The sequence below is a fragment of the Saimiri boliviensis genome, chromosome 11 (genome assembly GCF_048565385.1).
Source record: "Saimiri boliviensis isolate mSaiBol1 chromosome 11, mSaiBol1.pri, whole genome shotgun sequence".
Lineage (NCBI taxonomy): Eukaryota > Metazoa > Chordata > Mammalia > Primates > Cebidae > Saimiri > Saimiri boliviensis.
Genome location: NC_133459.1, coordinates 61,736,461 through 61,761,219, shown reverse-complemented (window position 1 = coordinate 61,761,219; position 24,759 = coordinate 61,736,461). Strand labels below are relative to the sequence as shown.

Genomic DNA, 24,759 nt, shown 5'->3' with positions numbered 1-24,759 from the left:
GTATAGTTTGAAGTGAGATAGCATGATGCCTCCAGCTTTGTTCTTTTTGCTTAGAATTAGCTTGGCTATGTGTGCTCCCTTTGGTTCCATATGAAGTTTACGGTGGTTTTTTTCCAGTCCTGTGAAGAGGGTCATAGGTAGCTTGAAGGGGTTACTTTGGGCACTATGGCCATTTTCACAATATTGATTCTTCCTAACCATGAGCATGGAATGTTTTTCCATTTGTTTGTGTCCTCTCTTATTTGATTGAGCAGTGGTTTGTAGTTCTCCTTGAAGAGGTCCTTTACATTCTTTGTTAGTTGTATTCCTAGGTATTTTATTCTCTTTGTAACAACTGTCACTCATGATTTGGCTCTCTGTTTGTCTGTTATTGGTATATAGGAATGCTTGCAATTTCTGCACATTGATTTTATATCCTGAGACTTTGCTGAAGTTGCTTATCGGTTTCAGGAGATTTTGGGCTGAGACAATGGGGGTCTTCAATATATACAATCATGTTGTCTGCAATTAGAGACAATTTGACTTCCTCCTTTCCTAATTGAATACCCTTTATTTCTTTTTCTTGCCTGATTGCTCTGGCTAGAACTTCCAATACTATATTGAATAGGAGAGGTGAGAGAGGGCATCCTTGTCTAGTGCCAGATTTCAAAGGGAATGCTTCCAGTTTTTGCCCATTCAGTATGATATTGGCTGTGGATTTGTCATAAATAGCTTTTATTATTTTGAGATACATTCCATCAATACCTAGTTTATTGAGAGTTTTTAGCATACAGGGCTGTTGAATTTTCTTGAAGGCCTTCTCTGCATCTATTGAGATAATCATGTGGTTTTTGTCTTTGGTTCTATTTATGTGGTGGATTATGTTTATAGACTTGCGAATGTTGAACCAGCCTTGCATCCCTGGGATGAACCCTACTTGATCGTGATGGGAAAGCTTTTTGATGTGCTGTTGTAATTGGTTAGTCTGTATTTTATTGAAGATTTTTGCATCTATGTTCATCATGGATATTGGCCTGAAGTTTTCTTTTTTTGTTGAGTCTCTGCTGGGTTTTGGTATCAGAATGATGTCGGTCTAATAAAATGATTTGGGAAGGATTCCCTCTTTTTGGATTGTTTGGGATAGTTTCAGGGGTGGTACCAGCTCCTCTATGTGTGGTAGAATTCTGCTGTGAACCCATCTGAACTTGGGCTTTTTTGTTTGGTAGGCTATTAATTGCTGCCTCAACTTCAGCCCTTGTTATTGGTCTATTCAGGGTTTCAACTTCTTCCTGGTTTAGGCTTGGGAGAGTGCGAGTATCCAGGAGCTTATCCATTTCTTCCAGGCTTACTGGTTTATGTTCATAGTGTTGTTTGTAGTAATCTCTGATGGTAGTATTTCTGTGGAATCAGTGGTGATAGCCCCTTTATTCTTTTTTATTGTATCTATTTGATTCTTCTCTCTTTTCTTTCTTATTAATCTGGCTAGTGGTCTATTTTGTTGATCTTTTCAAAACACCAGCTCCTGGATTTTTTGGAGGGTTTTTTTGTGTCTCTATCTCCTTCAGTTCTGCTCTAATCTTAGTTATTTCTTGTCTTCTGCTAGCTTTTGAGTTTTTTAAATCTTGCTCCTCTAGCTCTTTTAATTTTGGTGATAGGGTGTCAAGTTTAGATCTTTCCCTGCTTATCATGTGGGCATTTATTGCTATAAAATTTCCTCTAGACACTGCTTTAAATGTGTCCCAGAGATTCTCATACACTGTATCCTCGTTCTCATTGGTTTCGAAGAACATCTTTATTTCTGCTTCATTTCATTATTTATCCAGTCAACATTCAAAATCCAGTTGTTCAGTTTCCATGAAGTTGTGCAGTTCTGAGTGAGTTTCCTAACCCCGAGTTCTAATTTGATTGCACTGTGGTCTGAGAGACTCTTTGTTATGATTTTCGTTTTTCTGCAGTTGCTGAGGAGTGATTTACTTCTAATTATGTGGTCAATTTTAGAGTAGGTGTGGTGTGGTGCTCAGAAGAATGTATATTCTGTGGATTTGGAGTGGAGAGTTCTGTAGATGTCTATTAGGTTTGCTTGGTCCAGATCTGAGTTCAAGTCCTGGATATCCTTGTTAATTTTCTGTCTTGTTGATTTAACAGTAACAGTGGAGTGTTAAAGTCTCCCACTATTATTGTGTGGGAGTCTAAGTCTCTTTGTTGATCATTAAGAACTTGCTTTACGTGTCTGGGTGCTCCTGTATTGGGTGCATACATATTTAGGATCGTTAGCTCTTGTTGCATTGATCCCTCTACCATTATATAACGCCCTTCTTTGTCTCTTTTGATCTTTGTTGGTTTAAAGTCTATTTTATCAGAGACTAGGATTGCAACTCCTGCTTTTTTTTTTTTTTTTTGCTCTCCCTTTGCTTGGTAAATCTTCCTCCATCCCTTTATTTTGAGCCTTTGTGTGTCCTTGCACGGGAGATGCATTTCCTGGATACAGCACATCGATGGGTTTTGACTTTTTATCCAATTTGCCAGTCTGTCTTTTGGTTGGGGCATTTAGCCCATTTACATTTAAGGTTAATACTGTTATGTGTGAATTTGATCCTGCCATTTTGTTCCTAGCTGGTTGCTTTGCCCATTAGTTGATACAGTTTCTTCATTGCGTCGAAGCTCTTTACCATTTGGTACGTTTTTGGAGTGGCTGGTACTACCTTTCTATGTTTAGTGCTTCTTTCAGGAGCTGTTGTAAGGCAGGCCTGGGGGTGATGAAATCTCTCAACACTTGCTTGTTCATAAAGGATTTTATTTCTCCTTTGCTTATGAAGCTTAGTTTGGCTGGATATGAAATCCCAGGTTGAAAGTTCTTTTCTTTAAGGATGTTGAATATTGGTCCCTACTCTCTTCTGGCTTGTAGGGTTTCTGCTGAGAGACCCACTGTGAGTCTGATGGGCTTCCCTTTCTGGGTAACCTGACCTTTCTCTCTGGCTGCCCTTAGCATTTTTTCCATCATTTCAACCCCGGTGAATCTGATGATTATGTGCCTTGGGGTTGCTTTTCTGGAGGAATATCTTTGTGGTGTTCTATATTTCCTTGACTCCAATGTTGGCCTGCCTTGCTAGGTTGAGGAAGTTTTCCTGGATAATATCCTCAACAGTGTTTTCCAGCTTGGATTCATTCTCTCCATTACATTCAGGTACATCTATCAAACGTAGATTAGGTCTTTTCTCTTAATCCCATATTTCTTGAAGGCTTTGTTCATTTCTTTTCACTTTTTCTCTAATCTTGCCTTCTTGTTATATTTCATTGAGTTGATCTTCAATCTCTGACATCCTTTCTTCTGCTTGGTCAATTTGGCTATTGAAACTTGTGTATGCTTTGTGAAGTTCTCATGTGTTTTTCAGCTCCATCCAGTCATTTATATTCTTCTCCAAGCTATTTATTCTCATTAGCATTTCGTCAAACCTTTTTTCAAGGTTCTTAATTTCTTTGCTTTAGGTTAGAACATGTTCTTTTAGCTCAGAGAAGTTTGTTATTATGCACATTCTGAAGCCTGTTTCTGTCAATTCATCAGACTCATTCTCCATCCAGCCTTGTTCCCTTGCTGGTGAGCAGTTGTGATCCCTTGGAGGAGAAGATGCATTCTGGTTTTGGGTGTTTTCATCCTTTTTGCACTGGTTTCTTCCCATCTTCGTGGATTTATCTACCTGTGCTCTTTGTAGTTGGTGACTTTCAGATGGGGTCTCTGAGTGGACGTCCTTTTTGTTGATGATGAAGTTATTTCTTTCAGTGTTTTAGTTTTCCTTCTAACAGTCAGGCCCCTCTGCTGTAGGGCTGCTGGAGGTCCATTCCAGACCCTGCTTGCCTGGGGATTATCTGCGGCAGCTGCAGAACAGAAAGGGTTGCTGCTAGTTTCTTCTTCTGTTATCTTCATCCTAGACGGATACCTGCCAGATGTCAGCCTGAGCTCTCCTTTATGAGGTGTCTCTTTGGATATACCAGGGTCAGGGAGCCGCTTGAAGAGACAGTCTGACCCTTATAAGAGCTCAAGTGCTGCGCTGTGAGCTCCACTGTTCTGTTCAGAGATGCTGGACAGGTATATTTAAATCTCCTGCAGCAGAACTCATAACCACCTTTTTTCCCAGGTGCTCTGTCCTGGGGAGGTGGGGCTTTATTTATAAGTTCCTGACATGCTGCTCCCTTTTTTCAGAGATGCCCTGCCCAGCAAGGAGGTAGCCTAATCACAGTCTGCCAGCAGAGGCATTGCTGAGCTTCCATGGGCGCTGCCCAGCTGCTGTGTGAACTTCCTTGTGTTTTTACTTATAGAGTTATAGTTACAGCTGCCTCAGTAATGGTGGTCTGCCTCGGTAATGGCAGACTGCCTCGGTAATGGCAGACTGCCTTGGTAGTGGCAGACTGCCTCTGTAGTGGTGGACTGCCTCAGTAATGGCAGATGCCTTTCCCTCCACAGAGCTGGACTGTCCCGGGTACAGCTGTGCTTGCTGTGAAACTCTCAATCCAGAGCATTTCAGATTGCTGGTCTTTGTGGGGGTGGGACCCACTAAGCCAGATAGTTGAATGGGCAGCTCTGTCTCCCAGACGTTCCAGGTGCCAGTTGAAATGGCTGCCTGCATTTGTGTGAGTTTTTGTGCAGAGACCCACTACACTGGCTGAAACCCCATGCTGGAAACTCATGCCACTTTTCAGCCTGGGAATCTCCTGGTCTGTGGGCAGTAATAACTCATTTGGAGATGCGGTGATCACTTACCCTCTGCATGGTTCTTGCTGGGAACTACACTCCAGAGCTGTTCCTATTTGGTCATCCCAGAACAGACAAATCTACAGAGATTTGCCAAAAGCAGATTAGTAGTTAGAGGGACAGGGGGAAGGGAAAATGGAGAGTGACTGCTTTGGGTATGGGATTTCCTTTTGCGGTAATGAAGATGTTCTGGAAGTAGATAGTGGTGATGCTGCCAGAACAGTATGAATGTACTAATTCACAATGTAAAATTTTGGCTATGTGTACTTTACCACAATTTAAAAAATAATTTTAAAACTTTCTTCACAGTGGCTTACACCTGTAATCCCAGCAGTTTTGGAGTCTGAGGTGGGGGATCATTTGAGGTCAGAAGTTCAAGACCAGCCTGGCCAACATGGTGAAATGCTATCTCTACCAAAAAATACAAAAATTAGTTGGGCATAGTAGTGCTGCCTGTTACCCCAGCTTCTCAGAAGGTTGAGGTAGGAGAATCACTTGAACCCAGGAGGCGGAGGCTGTAGTGAGCCAAGATCATGCCACTGTACTCTAGCATGGGTGACAGAATAAGACCCTGTCTCAAAAAAAATAAAAACATAAAAATTATCCCTACTTGTCTTTAGTTCTTCTCTCATTTTTTCTTAACCCTACCTAATCAGGCTTCTCTCTGCATCGCTCCACCAACACTGACCCTAACAGAGTCACCAGTGACTTTCATATTGCTAAGGCAAATATGTTCTCAGCTCTCATCTTACTTGGCCTGTTAGCAACATCTGATGCAACTGATCACCTCGTTTCCTTAAAACATCTTCTTTTTTATTATTATACTTTAAGTTCTGAGATACATGTACAGAATGTACAGGTTTGTTACATAGGTATACACATGTTATGGTGGTTTGCTACACCCATCAATCCATCATTTACATTAGGTATTTCTTCTCCTAATGCTCTCCCTCCCCTAGTCCCCCATAGGCCCCAGCATGTGATGTTCCCCTCCCTGTGTCCATGTGTCCTCGCTGTTCAAGTCCCACTTATGAGTAAGAACATGTGGTGTTTGGTTTTCTGTTTCTGTGCTAGTTTACTGAGAATGATGGTTTTCAGATTCATCCATGTCCCTGCAAAGGACATGAACACATCCTTTATTATGGCTGTATAGTATTCCATGGTGTATATGTGCCATTGATGGGCATTGAGTTTGGTTCCAAATCTTTGCTATTGTGAACAGTGCTGCAATAAACATACATGTGTATGTGTCTTTATAATAGAATTATTTATAATCCTTTGGGTATATACCCAGTAATGGGACTGCTGGTTGAAATGGTATTTCTACTTCTAGATTTTTGGGAATTACCACACTGTTTTCCACAATGGTTGAACTAATTTACACTCCCATCAACAGTGTAAAAGCATTCCTATTTCTCCACATCCTCTCCAGCATCTGTTGTTTCCTGACTTTTTAATAATCACTATTCTAACTGGTGTGAGATGGTATCTCATTGTGGTTTTGAGAAGCATTTCTAAAACACCTTCTTGACTTAGCATCCAGGATGCTAACTCTCATGGTTTTAATCTTACCTCATCAGCCATTCCTATTTACCTCTTCTTCCAGACCTCTTAACACTGGGGGACTCAGGTCTCAGTCCTTGGTCCTTTTCTGTCTATACTCACTTCCTTGGTGATCAGATCCACTCTCTTAACTTTAAATATCATTTCTACTGACAAATTCCTAAACTTTCATGTCCAGCTCAACCTCTCTGGAACTCTACTCATACATCCACTCCAGTCTCCTATCCAAATGCTGAAATCTAGATCTCTGCTTGGATGTCCAAAAGCCTGTCCAGCACTTGGGAATGTTTTACCCTGTCCAGTCCTAGCCTAATCCTGTTCCACTTCTCATCCCAGTCAGCAGCTATTCCATCCTTCTAGTTCCAAGCCAAAAACCGTGGACATGCCTTTGATTTTTCTCTTTCCCTCATATGCTACATCTATACACTATATCCACAATGTGACTGCTTCTCACCTCTTCCACTATTACTATCTTGATCCCAGTCTCCACCATCTCTCACCTGGATTACAGCAATAGCTTTCTAAGTAGTCTCCATGTTTTCTACCCTGGCTCCATACAATCTATACTTGACTCATGGCAAGAGTGATCCGTTTAAAACATCAAGTCAGATTACATTTCTTACTCACTCAAAACCCTCTCATAGCTCTCTATTCCCTTCAGAATAAAAATCAAAGTTCTTAATATCGCCTACAAGGTCCTACATGATTTGGACCCATTACTTCTTTGACTTCATCTCCTGTTACTCCCTGCTTTGATCACTCCACTCTGACCACATTGGCCAGTTTGTTGTTTTCTACACATACTGACTGTACCGTCTTAGGGCCTTGGCGCTGGCTGTCCCCCTGCCTGAATGTTATTCTCCCAGATATCCACACAGCTAAATTCCTGCCCTCCTCATCTCTACAATGAGGCCTACCTTGACATCTGTGTTTAAAACTGCAACCTCTAACTGTATCCCATTCTCCAGTACTCCCAATTACTCTTGCTCTGTTTTATTTCTCCATCATGATATTTATTACCTTCCAACACACTAATTTCTTGGTTTTATTATTTTATTAGTGTCTATCCTTAAGAATGATAGCTGGGCCGGGTGCGGTGGCTCACACCTGTAATTCCAGCACTTTGGGAAGCCGAGGTGGGTGGATCACAAGGTCAAGAGATCGAGACCATCCTGGTCAACATGGTGAAACCCCATCTCTACCAAAAATACAAAAATTAGCTGGGCATGGTGGCGCGTGCCTGTAATCCCAGCTACTGGGGAGGCTGGGGCAGGAGAATTGCCTGAACCCAGGAGGCAGAGGTTGCGGTGAGCTGAGATCGCGCCATTACACTCCAACCTGGGTAACAAGAGTGAAACTCCGTCTCAAAAAAAAAAAAAAAAAAAAAAAGAATGATAGCTAAGAAGGCAGGGAAGGTAGGGATTTTGGGATTTTTGTCTGGAATATATCCCAAGTGTACAAAACAGTGCTGGATAAATAGTAGGCACTCAATAAATATTTACTGAATGAAATATTTGTTTAATGATAGGATTAGCTGGGACCAGGTCAAAAGGAACTTTTAATGCAAATGTAATATCATTTACCAAAAACAGATTAAAGCCACGCACTGTTACAAATAATCTAGGTGCATTTGTAGAAAATGAACCTGAGAAGTTCAGTGTCTGAGAACTAATCTGGTCCGATAACAGGTCCTGAATGAGCTGCTTTTCTGTGTGTAGAAATTCTGGGGAAATCTATTAATACATGTTTGAAAGTAATGCCTTTTCACAGTTCCATCCCCTGGTACCAGTGATTTATGTAGGGTCAGCCTAGCGTAGCCTCATATAATAGTGGTAAGCTCTAACTCAGGTTTGGGCCTCAGGGGATGGCATTAAGCAGTCTTCCCAGTCTACAATGATACAAGACTGTTTTATTTAGAGCCAAGAAGCCTTCCACACTGGTCAGCCCAGCTCTGCACTAAGGTTTTAGTCCAAAGTTCCACTAATAAAAGCAATACTGCCTGCCATTTGTCACTGGTCATTCTGTACATGTATCTTTCACAGGAACCTAGTGAATACAAGGTGAGGGGTAGAGCAGTAGTGGGTTGGGATTGACCTAGAAGAGGATTTCAGTATCCCAAAGGGTTCTATGCAAATAATATTTTAACATGAGGATATTATACTCCCAGCTGTCACCCACTGCTTTCTATGAAGACCAGGAAAAAAATTTAATGCTTCTAAAACAAAGTAGTCTGGTTACAGATTGCCAATAGGGTCTAACCTAAGCTTGTGGCAAAAAAGAGAAGCGAGGCAACATACAAACGACCCTGTGGAAGTTAACGGAAAGAAGAAGGCTACTGAATAGATGTGGAAATGAATGAAATAAAAAAAAAGGGAAGTGACAAACACGCTCCAACCAGATCAAAACCTCCTTGGAGGATGTATTTTTTATATATCCTTCCAACATACTAATTTTTTGTTTTTATTTTTTTATTAGCATCTATCCTTAAGAATGATAGCTAAGAAGGCAGGGACTTTTGTCTGGAATATATCCCAAGTGCACGGAACAGTGCCTGACAAATAGTAGGCACTCAATAAATATTTATTGAATGAAATATTTGTTTAATGATATGATTAGCTGGGACCAGGTCAAAAGGAACTGTTAATGCAAACTGTAGCATGTAGAAAATATAAATGAAAAAACAGGAAGAAATTAAAACTGTGTCAATAATATTCTATCAATTTTTTTCAGTTTAAAATACATTTTATAAAGAAATAAAATCAGAACTTCTGGAAAAAACATGACTATGAAATAATTTTATGCAAAGATATAACATCTGGGTAGTTTTGTTTCGCATTAAAATATTTGTATGTAAATTATAAAGTTGTATTATAAACACATACTTCAAACGTTTCTACTTACAATGATACCAAGAGAATGGATTTTTCATGTACTTGGAAAGAAAATAAAAAGAATGATAGTGCACAGCTAACCTTTAAGAAAAAAGGGGAAAAATGAGATATAACAACTTGCAAAATAGCATATCAAGTTAATTACAAATTAAATAAAAATCATTTCAACTGAAAACTGAAAGTTTATTAAAGCTTCTCTTTAGAAGTAAAATACCATCACAACACTGATATGCATATGTTAATCAAATTTAAAAACTGAAATATTTTTTCAAAAAATGATTATAAAGCTTTAACCATCCAATATAAGTTCATTATACTTAGTTATTAATAAACAAAACTACTAAATACCTCAGACACAACAATCATACATTCATCCTCCCTTGGAATCTCTGACAATTTAAATTTAAAAGCATGAAAGACAAGAAGGTCAGAATCTAAAACTGGCAAAACAAATTTATTTCGGTGTTTTGAAATATGCACTTCATTAAAATGTATTAATGTTTTATAAATTCATCACATTCGGGCCGGGCGCGGTGGCTCAGGCCTGTAATCCCAGCACTTTGGGAGGCCAAGGCGGGCAGATCACAAGGTCAAGAGATCGAGACCATCCTGGTCAACATGGTGAAACCCCGTCTCTATTAAAAATACAAAAAATTAGCTGGGCATGGTGGCTCGTGCCTGTAATCCCAGCTACTCAGGAGGCTGAGGCAGGAGAATTGCCTGAACCCAGGAGGCGGAGGTTGCAGTGAGCGGAGATCGTGCCATTGCACTCCAGCCTGGGTAACAAGAGCAAAACTCCGTCTCAAAAATAAATAAATAAATAAATAAATTCATCACATGCTATTTGGAGTTGTAAATAAAAAATTATTTTCAGAAGTTTACATTCTGCAAATAAGATATGGATAACTATCCAGTTGCTCAAGCAGAAACTTCGAATCTTATCCATGCTGTACATCTTATCCATCAGGAAATAATAGCTATAGCACCTCCTAAATACAATATCCATCCACTTCTCTCCATTCCCCTCTGCTAAGGGTGGCAGAGGAGTGGTCTAAGCCACCAGCCATCTTTGTAGTAGTGCAATAATCTCCTAACTGGTAATACTCCTGCTATATATACACACCAGTATTCATGCTATCAATTACCTCAATAATAGATATGTATTGAGATATAATTCAGGCAAACTTGATTGAAAGAAAAATACTTTTAAAATAATTATAATGGGAAATGTTCTTAAAACTCTCAGAAGTATACAGTAAGAATTCGAAGCATGATCAACAAAAACAAAATAACAAAAATCTTACATTTAAAAAGTTTTAACACAATGGCTTCTGTTAAAACATACCAAACAGACAAAAATTAGAAAATAAAGAAAAAGAAATTATTTTTCTGTCTTATAATCCTAAAAGTTATCATCTGTAACACTGCTAAAGTTACTCAAACTCTAAAATTCTATTCCTTCTTTTTTTCCTTCAGATGGAGTCTTGCTCTGTCACCAGACTGGAGTGCAGTAGCATAATCTCAGCTCACTGCAACCTCCATCTCCTGGGTTCAAGCGATTCTTCTGCCTCAACCTCCCGAGTAGCTGAGAATATAGGCATATGCCATCAGGCCTAGCTAATTTTTGTATTTTTAGTAGAGACTGGGTTTCCCCATGTTGGCCAGAATGGTCTCAATCTCCTAACCTCATGATCCACCCACCTTGGACTCCCAAAGCGCTGGGATTACAGGTATGAGCAACCATGCCCAGCCCATTATCTTTGAAATGTGCATTTATTTAGCATTCTATTTTCTAGAAAAACAGCAATTCTATCATAAGCTTGAAATAAATTTCAGGTTAAGCCTACTGAAGACATCAGAGCATTATACCACATCCATTGTGTTCTAACTATCCGATAGAATATTAACCACAGATGACTTGGTATGCTCAGAGTTCATTCACAGAATCAAACAACAGAAATCAGCAATAAAAAGATAATTAAAAAGTAAAAAGGAACATGAAACTATCCTTTCTGCATATGGTATGAGATGCACTTTTGAAGTATTTCACTGTTATGTACTTTTCTGGCTTGTTTTTATGCAATGTACTTAACTGACAGTCCCAGATTTGGAACCCTAATTTCTAAATGTTGCCTCACATAAGTCCACTAGGACTTACTGTTTTCATATACTAAATGTTCTTGATAGTTTAATGTATGTTTTAAATGTCATTTTACAAACCATGGCAAACAGGAACAAAATTTTAAATGCCACAGAAATACAACCAAGAAGACTTTGTAAACCTACTCAGAAAAAACCCTAAACTATAGAAAATGCACCCAGCCCATCTTCAAAGTGATACAAGTCATCCTCCTAAAACAGACACCTGTCCCCTCCCCTTCTCAAAAATACATTTTAGTTTCTCTTGCGCATAAATCAAACCCCAAACCTTTTCAACCAAGACATTCAAGGTCTTCAGTAATTTGGTCCATTTTTACCCTTATCTCTCACCATATCCTCTCCTACTCTCAACACACACACACAAAGGTCACCGAAATTATATTGTTTAATAGAATATCCTGCATCCTTTCCCACCTCTGGAACTTCAACTTCTTCCTCCTGTTTTGAACTTCTCTTCTGCTATATAACCTACTGTTCTAATCTTACCCCATTTTCAAATTTGGGCTCAAATCCCACTTGCCCTAAACAGCATTCTGAAGTCTCCCCCTGAGATAGTATCTCCCTTTCCCACACCATCATAGGACTCCATTTGTACCTGATAGAACTTAATACCATCTGTTTTATCACATAACTATTTAAGCTACATATGTTCTTTGCCACTGTTTTCTGCTTTGTATTCCCTCATTAACTAATAGAAAAGAAATTAAATAATTGAATTAACTGAAAGATTATTCTGATTGCTTAGCTTAGTGTCTAACACAGAATCTAAGTATGGGGAACATTCAATAAACGTCTGTCAAATAAATAAATGTCTTATTTCCCAACCCAGTAAATCCTGTTCAGAGCAAGAAAATAATTGTTAAAAGTTCAGTTGTGGCAAGAATTAAGTGTCTACAGTAATGAAAAACTTACCAGTGTAAATTTGAATCCTTTGGAAGAGGGCTGAAGTGTTAATTTTATGCATGCAGGAAGCAGGCTCAAAAATGTAAAACAGAAGCTTAAAAAAATAATAAAAATCAAATATTTGTTTTATTTGTAGAGGTATAAATCTAGCTTAAATAAGAAAATATTTCTTAAATCTAAAGATCGTAGTATTTATCAACTTAAGTTGACTTCAAGTTATAGTTTATTTTTATTTATTAAATTTAAAGACCAAATAACATTTAAATAAAATCTACATATTGAAAAAAAATCTATACATTGAGAGATATATACTTTTATACATGACACTAAATATTTTAAAGACCAAACTTCATAATACTAAATATTGCTTCTTTTATTTTCATATTTAATGTATAGAAAATATACAAAGATACATAGTTGAAGGTCAATTGTTGAACATTCAAAATAAAAAAACATAATGAATTATAAGAGAATGCTATATCTGCAACACAAACATTCACAAACTTTACTCACAAAAGTCTCTCTGGCTCTCATTTCACAAAGTTGATTATCTGATTTTCAAGCCCATGGTAAATCATAAAGAACAAGATGGAAAGGGAGCAGGAAGCTACTAGAGCTTCTCCTGCCTAATGATGGCTAATGGGTGGGGAGGAAAAAGAACTAAAAAAAGCAGACAGACTCAACAAGCAAAGTGGCCTGGAACCATTTAGTGCTATGGGACATAGCCCTTGAAAGGCCTAAAAACAAGTATATAACCTAATACAATAATTGATTTTCCCACTTACAGCTTTCAACTTGTCAACTTGGCTAGGCTGAAGGAATGTCCCTAGAATTTCCTTGTATGCTTTTTAGGGTGGGCTACAAGGGAAATTCTCATAAGATCTGGAGGACAGAGAGAGGCCACACCCATCTCATCTCCCAGTTATTTGAACACTAATCTACTGTGAAAGAATTTTGCAGATGTAAAACCCCTACTGAGTTGATTTTAAATTAATCAAAAGGGAGCTTGCCCTGAGGCGCCTAACTTAATCAGATCAAAGCCCTTTAAAAGACCGCTGAGGACTTCCCTAACAGCATCTGGGTCTGAATTGCTCTTCCTTCCCCCTAGATATTCCCTCCAGACTGCCTGCCTTGTGACTTTGTTTTGCTTAGCTAGCCCCTACAACTATATAAGCCAATTCCTTGTCATTTATTCACACACACACACTACAGTGATCCCCTGCTCCTACTTCTTTGATTGATCCTGACTGATACACACTGAATATCATGACTCTTCAACATAATATCAATCATATTTAATGTACTTTATGTTCAAGGAGAGAACAAGGTAACAATTCAGAAAAACTTCCACATACAATAATTCGAATAGAAGAGTTTTATTATATAGAGCAATAGGTCTAAGTTATGTGGAAAATCTTCTAAAGAAAAACACCTTGGCTGGATGCGGTGGCTCATGCCTATAATCGCAGTACTCTGGGAGGCTGAATCTGGGCAGATCACCTGAGGTCAGTTCAAGACCAGCCTGACCAACATAGTGAAATCTCGTCTCTACTAAAATGCAAAAATTAGCTGGGCATGGTGGCAGGTAATCCCAGCTACTCAGGAGGCTGAGGCAGGAGAATCACTTGAACCCAGGAGGCGGAGGTTGCAGTGAGCCAAGATTGCGCCACTACACTCCAGCCTAGGTGACAGAGCCAGACCCCGTTTCAAAAAAAAAAGAAAAATACCTCATTCCCTAATGATGCCAAATAAATGAAATAATACCATAACGCTTTTAGAGAGTAACTTATAAAATACTACATACAAACTTTGATTCTCTTACCTCATTATTAATTGGATGTGACGTGGTAAAATATCCTTAATCTTCAGAAGGACACTGAAGCTGCACCAAATATTGGCTACTTTATCCTTAAAAGAGATTTGTTAGCATTATATTCTGGTATAATTGAAAGAAACATTAAAACCCATGAAGTACAGCCTGTAATCACTAATAAATTTTTTGAGACGTGAAATTTTTAGTCACAATTATAACTAAATAGATTAAATCCTCGAGGAATAAACATATATGTACACATTGTCTCAAGCATTTTTCATTTTTGTGCAAGGGAGCTGATCAAAAGTTTTGACCCACCATAATCCAGACAGTCCCAAATACTTAATAGTTTTCAAAGAGCAGTGTACTATCCCTGAATACTAAAGTTATTCATCTTTGAAATTTTTTCTAAGAAATGTTTTTTCCATCATTTATAGAATGCATACTACAGTTGACTCATTTTTATCACACACCTGAAGTTAGAGTAACAGAGTAACCTGCTAGCTACTAGCAATGACAAGAGCTAATTGCTAATAAATCAAAAAGTCTATAGACATTAGCAGTTGTGTTAGGATCACTTTCAAAATTAAGTTTGCAATTACAGCTCTCATGCTGGTGAAACCCATTCTCTACACAGCTGCTTGACTTACAGCTGTGCAGACTTAACATCAAAAAAGTAACTATCACTGACAGCTATACCATCCCACTTTCCTCTGCTGGATCAAAGAAAATGCTCTTCAGATTTTGAAAGCAACAAGTAAATGAAAGAGACTGGCAAAACCATCAAACATATCTGATACTCATTTTTATAATTATGATAAATGCCATTTCTGAAATGGAAGGTAAGACAAATAGGCAGCTTACAGAGAGAGTTAAACTTTTCCTTATGTAAGTGTTAGAGGTTATACAAAGAAGAGGTTAGGAAAACAATTTTCAAAATTCAAATCAGCTCTGCTACATACTAGTTATAGGAATCTTTGACCTCAGTTTTTTAATCTGTAAAGTGGGGATAATAGCTACCAGAAAGCTACTGTAAGGATCAAATAAAATTACATGGAAGTGTCTGGCACCTAGTAAGTGGTGGTTATAACCATAGTGATTATTTATTATCATCACTACCATCATCCTGTTGACATACAGTCATACATTTCTGTTCCTTCACAATACCAAACTCCTATCTTAGTCTCTTTCAAAATGCTGGTTCCATCTTCCTATAAGTCCATTGAAAGATATTCTATAGAAATTTATATATTCAAAACTTAGGAAGATATAATGCCTTTAAAATTCTTTTTAAAAGAAATGTTATCCAAAAGCAAATTATCTATAAATATGTTGTTTCTGTCTAACTTTATTAAAAGGCCTTTTTGTTTCAGAAAAATGGTTTGTTTAATTTAATTACCAAATCTAAATGACCAAATTATTCATGTAATAAAAGTTTAACAAGAGTGATTAAACTAGCATTAAATGAAATGAAAGATTCTCATTAAAAATTACAATGGATGAAGGTTATATATCTCATAAGGAATTATGACATCTTTCTGAAGCAAACATGATTATTAGTTTTACAAATAATTTCCTAAGACTAAAAACAGAATATAAACCAAAAAAATTACACAGCTGTTAAAATGGCAGCTGAAACTTCTCATGCTGTCTTTCATTATGGACCCTATTTCATTACAAAAATATATAACTGAATTATGGATCTGATGATGGCATAATTATTACCTATTGATGTAATGTACTAAAAAATGCCAGCTCAGCTAGGAGTTACAGTATATAAGGGATTAAATAACTGGCAAGGTGCACATACCCTGTTGTCCCAGCTACCTGGGAGGAAGAGGCAGGAGAATCACTTGAGCCCAGAAGTTCAAGACTGTAGTGCACCATGATTACACCTACGAATAGCCACTACGAATAGCAAGATCCTGTCTCATCAGTCAATTAATCAATCAAGCAATAACTGGCAAGAAATGATTACAGGAGGAAAGTGGCTGAAGTTCCTTTTCCTTGTGTCTTCTACATGAAACCCCTAAAGGTCACAGGGAAGGTAAAGTAACAGAAAGAAAAGGAAAGTTTTTAAACGTGCCTCAAATAATCCACGATCAACTGGGAAGAGTCTTCTTAGAACCTGCAGGGTTTGTTCCCTTTCTGTAAAGAATGGCAGCCAGCAGAGAATGAAGGAAGCCACAACAGTACAAGCTAGCTTAACTAGCAATACAAACCTAGAATGAAAACAAAGGTAGTCAGTAAGATAGGGAAAGGTTAAGAATTCTGCAAAATCAATCTGAGTCTCATTGAACATAATACATGCAAATGTATAGTAATGCTAAATCTATGTTACCAATATAGGTTTAAAATGGGAGTCTGCTCAAATCAGAGGTAAAAAAATTTACAATAGCTAATATGTGTACTTCAGCAAAAAGACTGTTATCACCATCCTAATTAACATTTATGTTAGATGCCATTCCTATAGAAATAAGGAAATGCATTTATGAAGAAAAATATCAAATGGGGATGTATATCTAAGAAGTATATAATGTAGTAAACTCTAAAGTGATAAAATCCTACAGCAAAGTTCTAACTAGCCAATCCACATTATCAGTAAATGTATATGAACTGAAATATTTCTTTAGTTAGGAAAATTTAAAAGAAAATATAGAACATGACTTAATCCCTCTCTTCCCACATACCCTATAGCCAAAATATAAGAAATCACCAAAAGGCAAAGTGAAAGGTCACCTTCCTCCAAGTACATATGCCAAAAAAGTTATCTGAAGTACATTTTTGGATTCTGTTGTTTAAAAGTCACTCACCCTTTTCCTTTGAGGCCTTTTTTAAAACACTTGCCAAGTAAAAAGCAAAAAAATGGCAAGGAGTGGTAAAGTTCCATCTGTTTATAATTTATAGCTAAACAAAATGCCAGTGACCCTAGCAGGTCCCAGTCACAAGATACTCCAAGGACACCCCACAAAGCAAAGCCAAGACTCACAGAATTATATATGTTCCTGGGTCAAGGAAATTATCTCAATAAATTTAAAAAGACAAAGCTTGCATTTAATAGAACATATCGCTTATGTGATTTTAAAATAACATACAATGAAAGCTATTTCCAAATAGAAATTCAAAGTACAGAAGTGACAAACAAACATGAAATCATGTGTAATAGCCTCAAATATATTAAGTCCACTGCTAAACGGCAACTGACTTGTTTTGGTTTAAACAAGCTCTAGTAATTGTACACATTGAGCCTAGATTTCCTAACATGCAACTGACTTCATTTCTACATTAGTAAAGGATACTGGAAATGTCCATAGTCTATAAGAATAAGGCCTGGATACAGCAAGATGCATAATGCATTAGCGATCTGTAAAGAAAAATATTGTGAAATAAGAAAATAATCTGTTACACAAATCAAGCAGGGTAAAAGTGTGGTTTTCATCTAACATAAGAGCAAATGTTCCCCTTTTCCAGAGGTGTTATACTTTCTTTTTATAAAATATTCAATTTTTATACAACTCTTTAGACAATGAAGTTTTCATGAAGGTGACGTGGGACACTTCCATAAAAAGGAAAAAAAATCACTAAAAGGTTTTGTCAGAGGAAGTCCTTTCATATATACAAATTAGAGAAGTCAATCTAATGTTAACCTATCTAAAATAACCAAAAATAATGTTTGATAACTATGAATTGAGCATATACAACTTTTCAAAATGTCTTTCAGTTTGGTCACTCTCACAAGCCAGCTCAAAATTCAGCTTTACAAGTTCAGTAACAAATTCAGCAGGGCATGTAGTTCAACAGTACATAACTTCCAAAATTCAGTGTATATTAGTAGTATATTAAAATAATTACTGTAAGTTGATGTTTTTGAAGTGAAAATTAATTGATAGAAGATATAATATTCCTAATTACTCTATTTCCAAAAGGATGGCTTCCCTAAGGTCTATATTTAATAGTTAGACTAATAAAGAATACATTTCAGAGATGAACTGGCAGGCTGCTTTAAAACCTACCTTTTTCTTAGTTGAGATTTCTTTTAAACAACAGCAGTACAAAACCACTGCAGGTATGTAAATCAGCAGATCAGCAATTAAAACTGAAAACACAAGTAAATGACTTTAAACATGAGTCCATCAGGATTTACAACTACCCATTAACTGCCTCCCTTCCTCCAACATTGACTGAGAATTCATTAACACAAGGTTCTTGTCCCACTATGGACAGGTCCTTTGCACATTCAGCCCTTTGCAATCCCTTCACCTGTGCCTAATTTCAATTGCTGTACTGCACAGGCCTCTCTTAATTTTCTCTAACAAATTCATACATTTAATCAATTACATGTTTCTAACATTCTCTCTTTGCTCTGACTTGGACTTAAAAATTAAAAATACTCAAAGCAAGGAAATATTTTATCTCAATCTATATACTCTAAATTTCCTAGTATAAAGAATAACTGAAATGCAGTGATGTGTAAGAAAAGCTTTTTAAAATATTAGTCCTTATTGAAAAATACAAACTTTTGCTTGAGAAACAGGTGAGAAAACTTAAAAAAAAAAATTTAAAAAAAGGAAAGCAATTCATAATTTTTAACATGCAATCCTTTAGAACAAAGAAAAATAAATATATAAGATCTTCAAATGTATAACATAACTTCTAAAGAGCTTATTTTTTTCTTACACCTAAGTACAGTGTCAAGAAAAATGTAAGTGACAGTAAACTGTCAAAGTTAGATGCATGCAACCTGTCAATATGTTCACCTCCAGATGCCACATTAAAGATGAAACTGACAAACTGGAATATACCCAGAGTGGGGCAAAGGAGTGGTCAAACAGTGGCCTCAAAACCATAATCACATTCAACAAACTGGTCATTTAAGGAATAGCTAAAGTATATAGGAACATTTAACTTAGAGAAGAGGTGACTTCAAATTCCTGTAGGATGTTAGGGATATAAGGGATCAGACTTGTTCTCTGTAACCCAAAAAAACCAGAATCTGTAATGACTGGTGGAAGTTCAATTTAGGAAGGTAATTTTTAATGATCGGAGCTCTCTGAAAATAGAACAGGCTATCTCTAAAGGTTGTGAGTTCCCTGCAAGTATAGGTATTGGTCCAGTAGCTGAATAATCACATGGTGACTACGTGGTTCAGAAAGGATGACAGCATTGGAGGGAGAAGGGGAGTGGTGTGGGAGAGGGAAAGGAGACAAAACAGGTTTCTCTTGGGTCTAAGATTCCATGACTGGATGAACTGTAACGAGAACAAAACTACATTTAGACTAATTAAGGAAAAGGACTGGGCTAGCATTAAAGCATAAGTCATGTAAAGCTTTTAAAGAAATCTAAGCTTATTACTTTCAAGCTCCTACAACAGCACACACAGATGTTCAATGAACATTTGTGGAGTGGATTATTTAATTTAGAAACTGCACAACAATATATAGCGCATAAGATAACAACTGCAAGGTTTGCATCAAGAAAAAAATAAATAGATTTAGAATTAGGACATTAAAGCAGTAGCCTAAAAAATTAAAGCTTCAACTTATAGCTATCTGACCTCAAGTAAAGCTATTTGCTTCATTTAACTGTGCCTCATTTTCCTCAGCTTAAAATAAGAATAATAGTTATTTAGCTCATTTGGGTGTTCAAAGAACTAAGATTAAAAAAAATGTAAAGCACCCAGAATTATTCCTTTCTACTCTTTCTTTCATGTTTTAGCTTAGATATACATTTGGTCTTAGATCACGTATATATATATATATATATATATATATATATATATATATATATGTGTGTGTGTGTGTGTGTGTGTGTGTGTGTGTGTGTGTGTAGGTGTAATTACACAATTTTAAAGTCAGTAAGAACAATAATAGTGCCTTTACCATTTTCTCCAAATTTTTTTAAAAATCAAACTTTACATTCAATACCTATTGCTCTTTTACCTGTTGAACGCATGAAGAGCTTATGTGCCTGACTCTCATATCCACGTGATGTATGGAGAGCAATCCAGTCTGGATTTATAAACTTCGCCCTGCAAATCAAAGCATATATACAGGTACTTTATTCCTCATCATTTTTAGCAATAAGGATATTTGAGGATGTATGAATTTATCAATATTTGAAAACTGGCAACAGAGTCAATGCTTAAGCTTTACTCTTTTTATTCAATCATGTGAAACGGACTGAAGCTATAAAACAGCATCTGCATTGCTATCTTCCAAGAAAACTATGTCTAACTACAAGCCCTATCTTCACAGTTGAACTTCCAGTGTAAAACCAATCTGGCATGTCACATTTCACTTACTAAACACATACTTTGTAAAAAGCAATATGCTAGTGTTGATCCAATAGGATCATGTTTACAATTTATAATTAGTTATCATAACAATTGGCTATAATAAATAGCTATTAATAATAATAAATCATTGCATAAAACTAAACACAATTGTTAAAGATAAATGAAATTTTAAATCATATTAGAATAACCCTGAATACTATAATGATGATGTTTGGGCGTTTATTTTCAATCCAGGAAGCTTATTTTTGCAAAATATGAAATACACTCAAAACGACACTGCATAACAACATTTCAGTCAACAATGGACCACATGTAGGACAATGATCCCATAAGATTATACTACCATATTTTTACTCTATGTTTTTATATGTTTAAATATACAAATACCATTGTGTTATAATTGCCTACAGTATTCAGTACAGTGACATGCTGTACAGGTTTGTAGCCGAAGAACAATAGGCTATACCATATAGCCTAGGTAAATAGCAGGCAATACCATTTTGCCTACTAAAGAACCCTCCATGATGTTTGCATAAGGATGAAATAACCTAACATACATTTCTCAGAATGTATTCCCATTGTGAAGTGACACATGGCTGTAAAGTTGAAATTAAACAAGGAAGATGAATTCATGAGATATTGTGAAGAAGTTCCTCAAATTTTTGCTGACACACTTCAAATCTAAGATGGAATACCACTACAGAGTAGAAATGGGTCTCTGCCAAAATAGAAGTTATCTCTATAACTATTCAGTTTCTTTAAAAGGAGGAGGAATTCTAATTTTGATCTTAAGTCAAAGATGAAACACTACAATTATTCTAGTTTCTAACTTGACAGATTAGTCAGTAACCATTTTGATCTATATTTTTCATTTACTTTGAGCTGTTCCAGAAAAAAAGCTTTCTTATACACACTAACACATATTAGATATATTTCTCAGTAGTCTACACATACGGATAACATCTCTACTTCAAAACAAAACTAGGTTTTTTGCATTTCTTGCTAAATGTCTTCCAAAAAAGTTATAGAAATGTTCAAATTTTGATAATTATTTTTTCTTTTTTTTTTTCAGATGGAGTCTTGCTGTCGCCCAAGCTAGAGTCAGTGATGTGATCTTGGCTCACTGCAACCACCACCTCCTGGGTTCGAGTGATTCTCCTGCCTCAGCCTCCTGAGTAGCTGGGATTACAGGCACATACCAACATGCCCGGCTAATTGTTGTAATTTTAGTAGAGACAGGGTTTCACCATATTGGTCAGGCTGGTCTCCAACTCCTGACCTCGTGACCCACCTGCCTCGGCATCCCAAGTGCTGGGATTGTAGGCGTGAGCCACCATGACCAGCCAATAGTTATTTCCTTTTTTTTTTTGAGACAGAGTTTCGTTCTTGTTACCCAGGCTGGAGTGCAATGGCGCGATCTCGACTCACCGCAACCTCTGCCTCCTGGGCTCAGGCAATTCTCCTGCCTCAGCCTCCTGAGCAGCTGGGATTACAGGCACGCGCCACCATGCCCAGCTAATTTTTTGTATTTTTAGTAGAGACGAGGTTTCACCATGTTGACCAGGATGGTCTCCATCTCTTGACCTCATGATCCACCTGCCTCAGCCTCCCAAAGTGCTGGGATTATAGGCGTGAGCCACTGCGCCCAGCCCCAATAGTTATTTCTTAAAACCCATTTGTAATAAATAATACATTAGCAGTGGCTGGGCACGTTGGCTCATGCCTGTAATCCCAGCACTTTGGGAGGCCAAGGCGGGCAGATCACTTAAGGTCAGGAGTTTGAGACCAGCCGGGCCCACATGGTGAAACCCTGTCTCTGCTAAAAATACAAAATTAGTTGGATGTGGTGGTAGATTCCTGTAGTCCCAGCTACTCAGGAGGCTGAAGCAGGAGAATCACTTGAGCCTGGGAGGTGGAGGTTGCAGTGAGCCAAGATCGTGCCACTGCACTCCAGCCTGAGCAACAGAGCAAGACTCTGTCTCAAAATAAATTTTTTAAATATAATAGCAGCTACAAGCAATCTCTCCTCTAGTCAAGAAAGCCCAATCACACTGTTTCTTACTAAATCTGCCAAGGGCATCAAAGTTTAGAGTTACATTAAGAAAGAAAAACTTACACATATGCACACAGGAGACTATGATAAGCTGTAAGAGGTGGGTAATCCAATCCCCAATACTGTAAATTGTTATCACTGCTGTTAAAATACCTGAAAAAAAAAAAGAAAGAAGAAAGTACCATTCCATTAATCAATATTCAAGAAGTAGGCTTATAATTTAATATCACACCTCACTTATTACAATTAAGCTTAATAATGGAATTTACTAATTATTAAGCTATTAATAATTAAGCCATGACAACAGACACAAATCAGGACTCTCCTAGGCAAACTGGGATTCGGTGTCATCCTAATAGGCTGCGTCAATGACTAATACTCGTACAACAAAAAATATGCAACAACGAAAAGAAGAACACTGTTTGCAACGAATTCAACCAACACGTAACAAGAGCCTCCTTACATGCAAGGTTCTCTGAATTTTAGGAAGAAAACTAGGTCTAATGTCCACAAATTGATAGGCTCCTCTGGTTGGCCAGATGTGAAGGAACTATATACAACTACCATGACTCAAGAAATAAAAATTAAGTTGACATAATTTCTTAATCACGTCCTTTATAACTAGGCAGCTTCTTCTACTCAATTTATTTCATAAGAACACTTCACCACTGTACAAACCAAATTACATAACCCATAAATTACCATTGTTCATAAGCTTATTTCAAATAGGTCACAATGCCTCAATATCACAATCTCTTACTTTTTGGATTAAAAACATTTCTTTAAATTAGCATTCAACATGATCCCATCAAATAACCTATTAATCACCTTCAGAAGGTCTACTCTTCTTAGTGTCAGTTACATAAAACATAGTTTTGTATGGAAGAGATGGGGATTAAAATTATCAAGGCATGATAGACAGTCAAGACATCTAGGCATAGAGTACTACAGTATGGTACCAGCTGGTGGCCACTGTCCCTCTGGAAACATCCATGTGAGCAATCTAGGGTTCCATGTCTGGCTGGGGCTTGAAGCCAAGAAGCAGCAAGTCCAAGAATCTCTGGGTTTAGTCGGACCCCTTTTTGGCAGCTGAAATCTGGGAAACTGGGCCAGGCAAATAATGGAGACCAAAGGACCCACTTGCCTAGACAGAGATACCTGAAGACAGGTAACAATTGTGTCATTTCCAAATTCATGTTACTATAGAGCACATTAGCATAAAGTTTTACTGTATCAGCCTCAGGGCTGTTGAAGCATAAAGTAAACAAGTAAAGTTGCGAGGTCAGTGCCTGACACAAAGTGCTCAATAGTAGTTTCAATTGGCCACTAGCCACAAAACAACTAAGATGGATACAGCAATGGAAAACCATCAAGTAATTCAAGAATCCCATTGTTCCAATACAATTTGAATTGGTTTTCAGCTTCTGAAAATAGACAAAACCAATTTTTCATTTAGTTTAACCTTGAGATCCACTGGAGATGAGTAAAAGAGGCATTGACAGTAAGCTGATAAGCATATGACAATATATACTAAAAATAAAGTCAATGGTTGGATTAGGAGGAAAAAATGTATAGAGTTTTAACAGTGTTCCACATTCTTATGGAAATTCATAAAGTAGAAGAAAGAGGCATAAAAGAAGACAGCTTGAAAGTGAAGTGCTGAGAGAGATCCAAGATGGCTGATCACTAGCAGCTCGGGATTGTAGCTCCCAGTGAAAACGCAAAGAACGAGAGGATGCCACACCTTCACATGAATTCTTGTTGCTCACGCACCAGGAGATTCCCAGCTGAGGAGCCCCACGGGTCGCCAGCGCGACTCTTGTGACCAGCGAGGCGGTTTTGCCGGCGCCTCAGAGCGTCGGTTCTTGGTGCAGAGTCAGAAAAGCACCATCAATCTTAACGCCGCTGATTTAGTCGGTGCAGTGGGTTGCTCAGATTTCGGCGCTGAGAATCAATAAGTTGGACATCCACTCAGAAACCCAATTACAAAGACGGTAATTATAAAGACCACAGATGGATAAATCTACAACGAAGTGAAGAAAACAGTCAAAAAAGGCTGAGAATACCCAAGATCAGAACGCCTCTTCCTCAGCAGGGGATCCCAGTTTCTCATCAGCAACGAAACAAGGCTTGATGGAGAACGAGTGTGTTCCAATTACAGAAGCAGGCTTCAAAACGGGGATAATAAGAAACTTCTAGCCGGGCGCGGTGGCTCAAGCCTGTAATCCCAGCACTTTGGGAGGCCGAGGCGGGTGGATCACGAGGTCAAGAGATCGAGACCATCCAGGTCAACATGGTGAAACCCCGTCTCTACTAAAATACAAAAAACATTAGCTGGGCATGGTGGCGCATGCC

The 24,759-nt window shown here is 37.6% G+C and overlaps 1 protein-coding gene across 8 annotated transcripts in view; it reads right to left on the bottom strand.

The window, feature by feature from the left end:
- ALG6 (ALG6 alpha-1,3-glucosyltransferase) overlaps nt 1-24,759 on the bottom strand; it is a 67,000-nt gene that overhangs the window by 14,551 nt on the left and 27,690 nt on the right. For all 8 annotated transcript variants that reach the window (XM_039474148.2, XM_039474151.2, XM_039474150.2 and 5 more), the window contains 9 exons: nt 22,468-22,557; nt 19,996-20,084; nt 18,070-18,152; nt 17,356-17,420; nt 16,870-17,055; nt 16,143-16,278; nt 14,066-14,151; nt 12,253-12,337; nt 9,191-9,261 (listed from right to left, as the gene is read on the bottom strand). In XM_039474148.2, the coding sequence (XP_039330082.1) occupies nt 9,191-9,261; nt 12,253-12,337; nt 14,066-14,151; nt 16,143-16,278; nt 16,870-17,055; nt 17,356-17,420; nt 18,070-18,152; nt 19,996-20,084; nt 22,468-22,557 (891 nt within the window). The remainder of the gene's footprint in view (nt 1-9,190; nt 9,262-12,252; nt 12,338-14,065; nt 14,152-16,142; nt 16,279-16,869; nt 17,056-17,355; nt 17,421-18,069; nt 18,153-19,995; nt 20,085-22,467; nt 22,558-24,759) is intronic.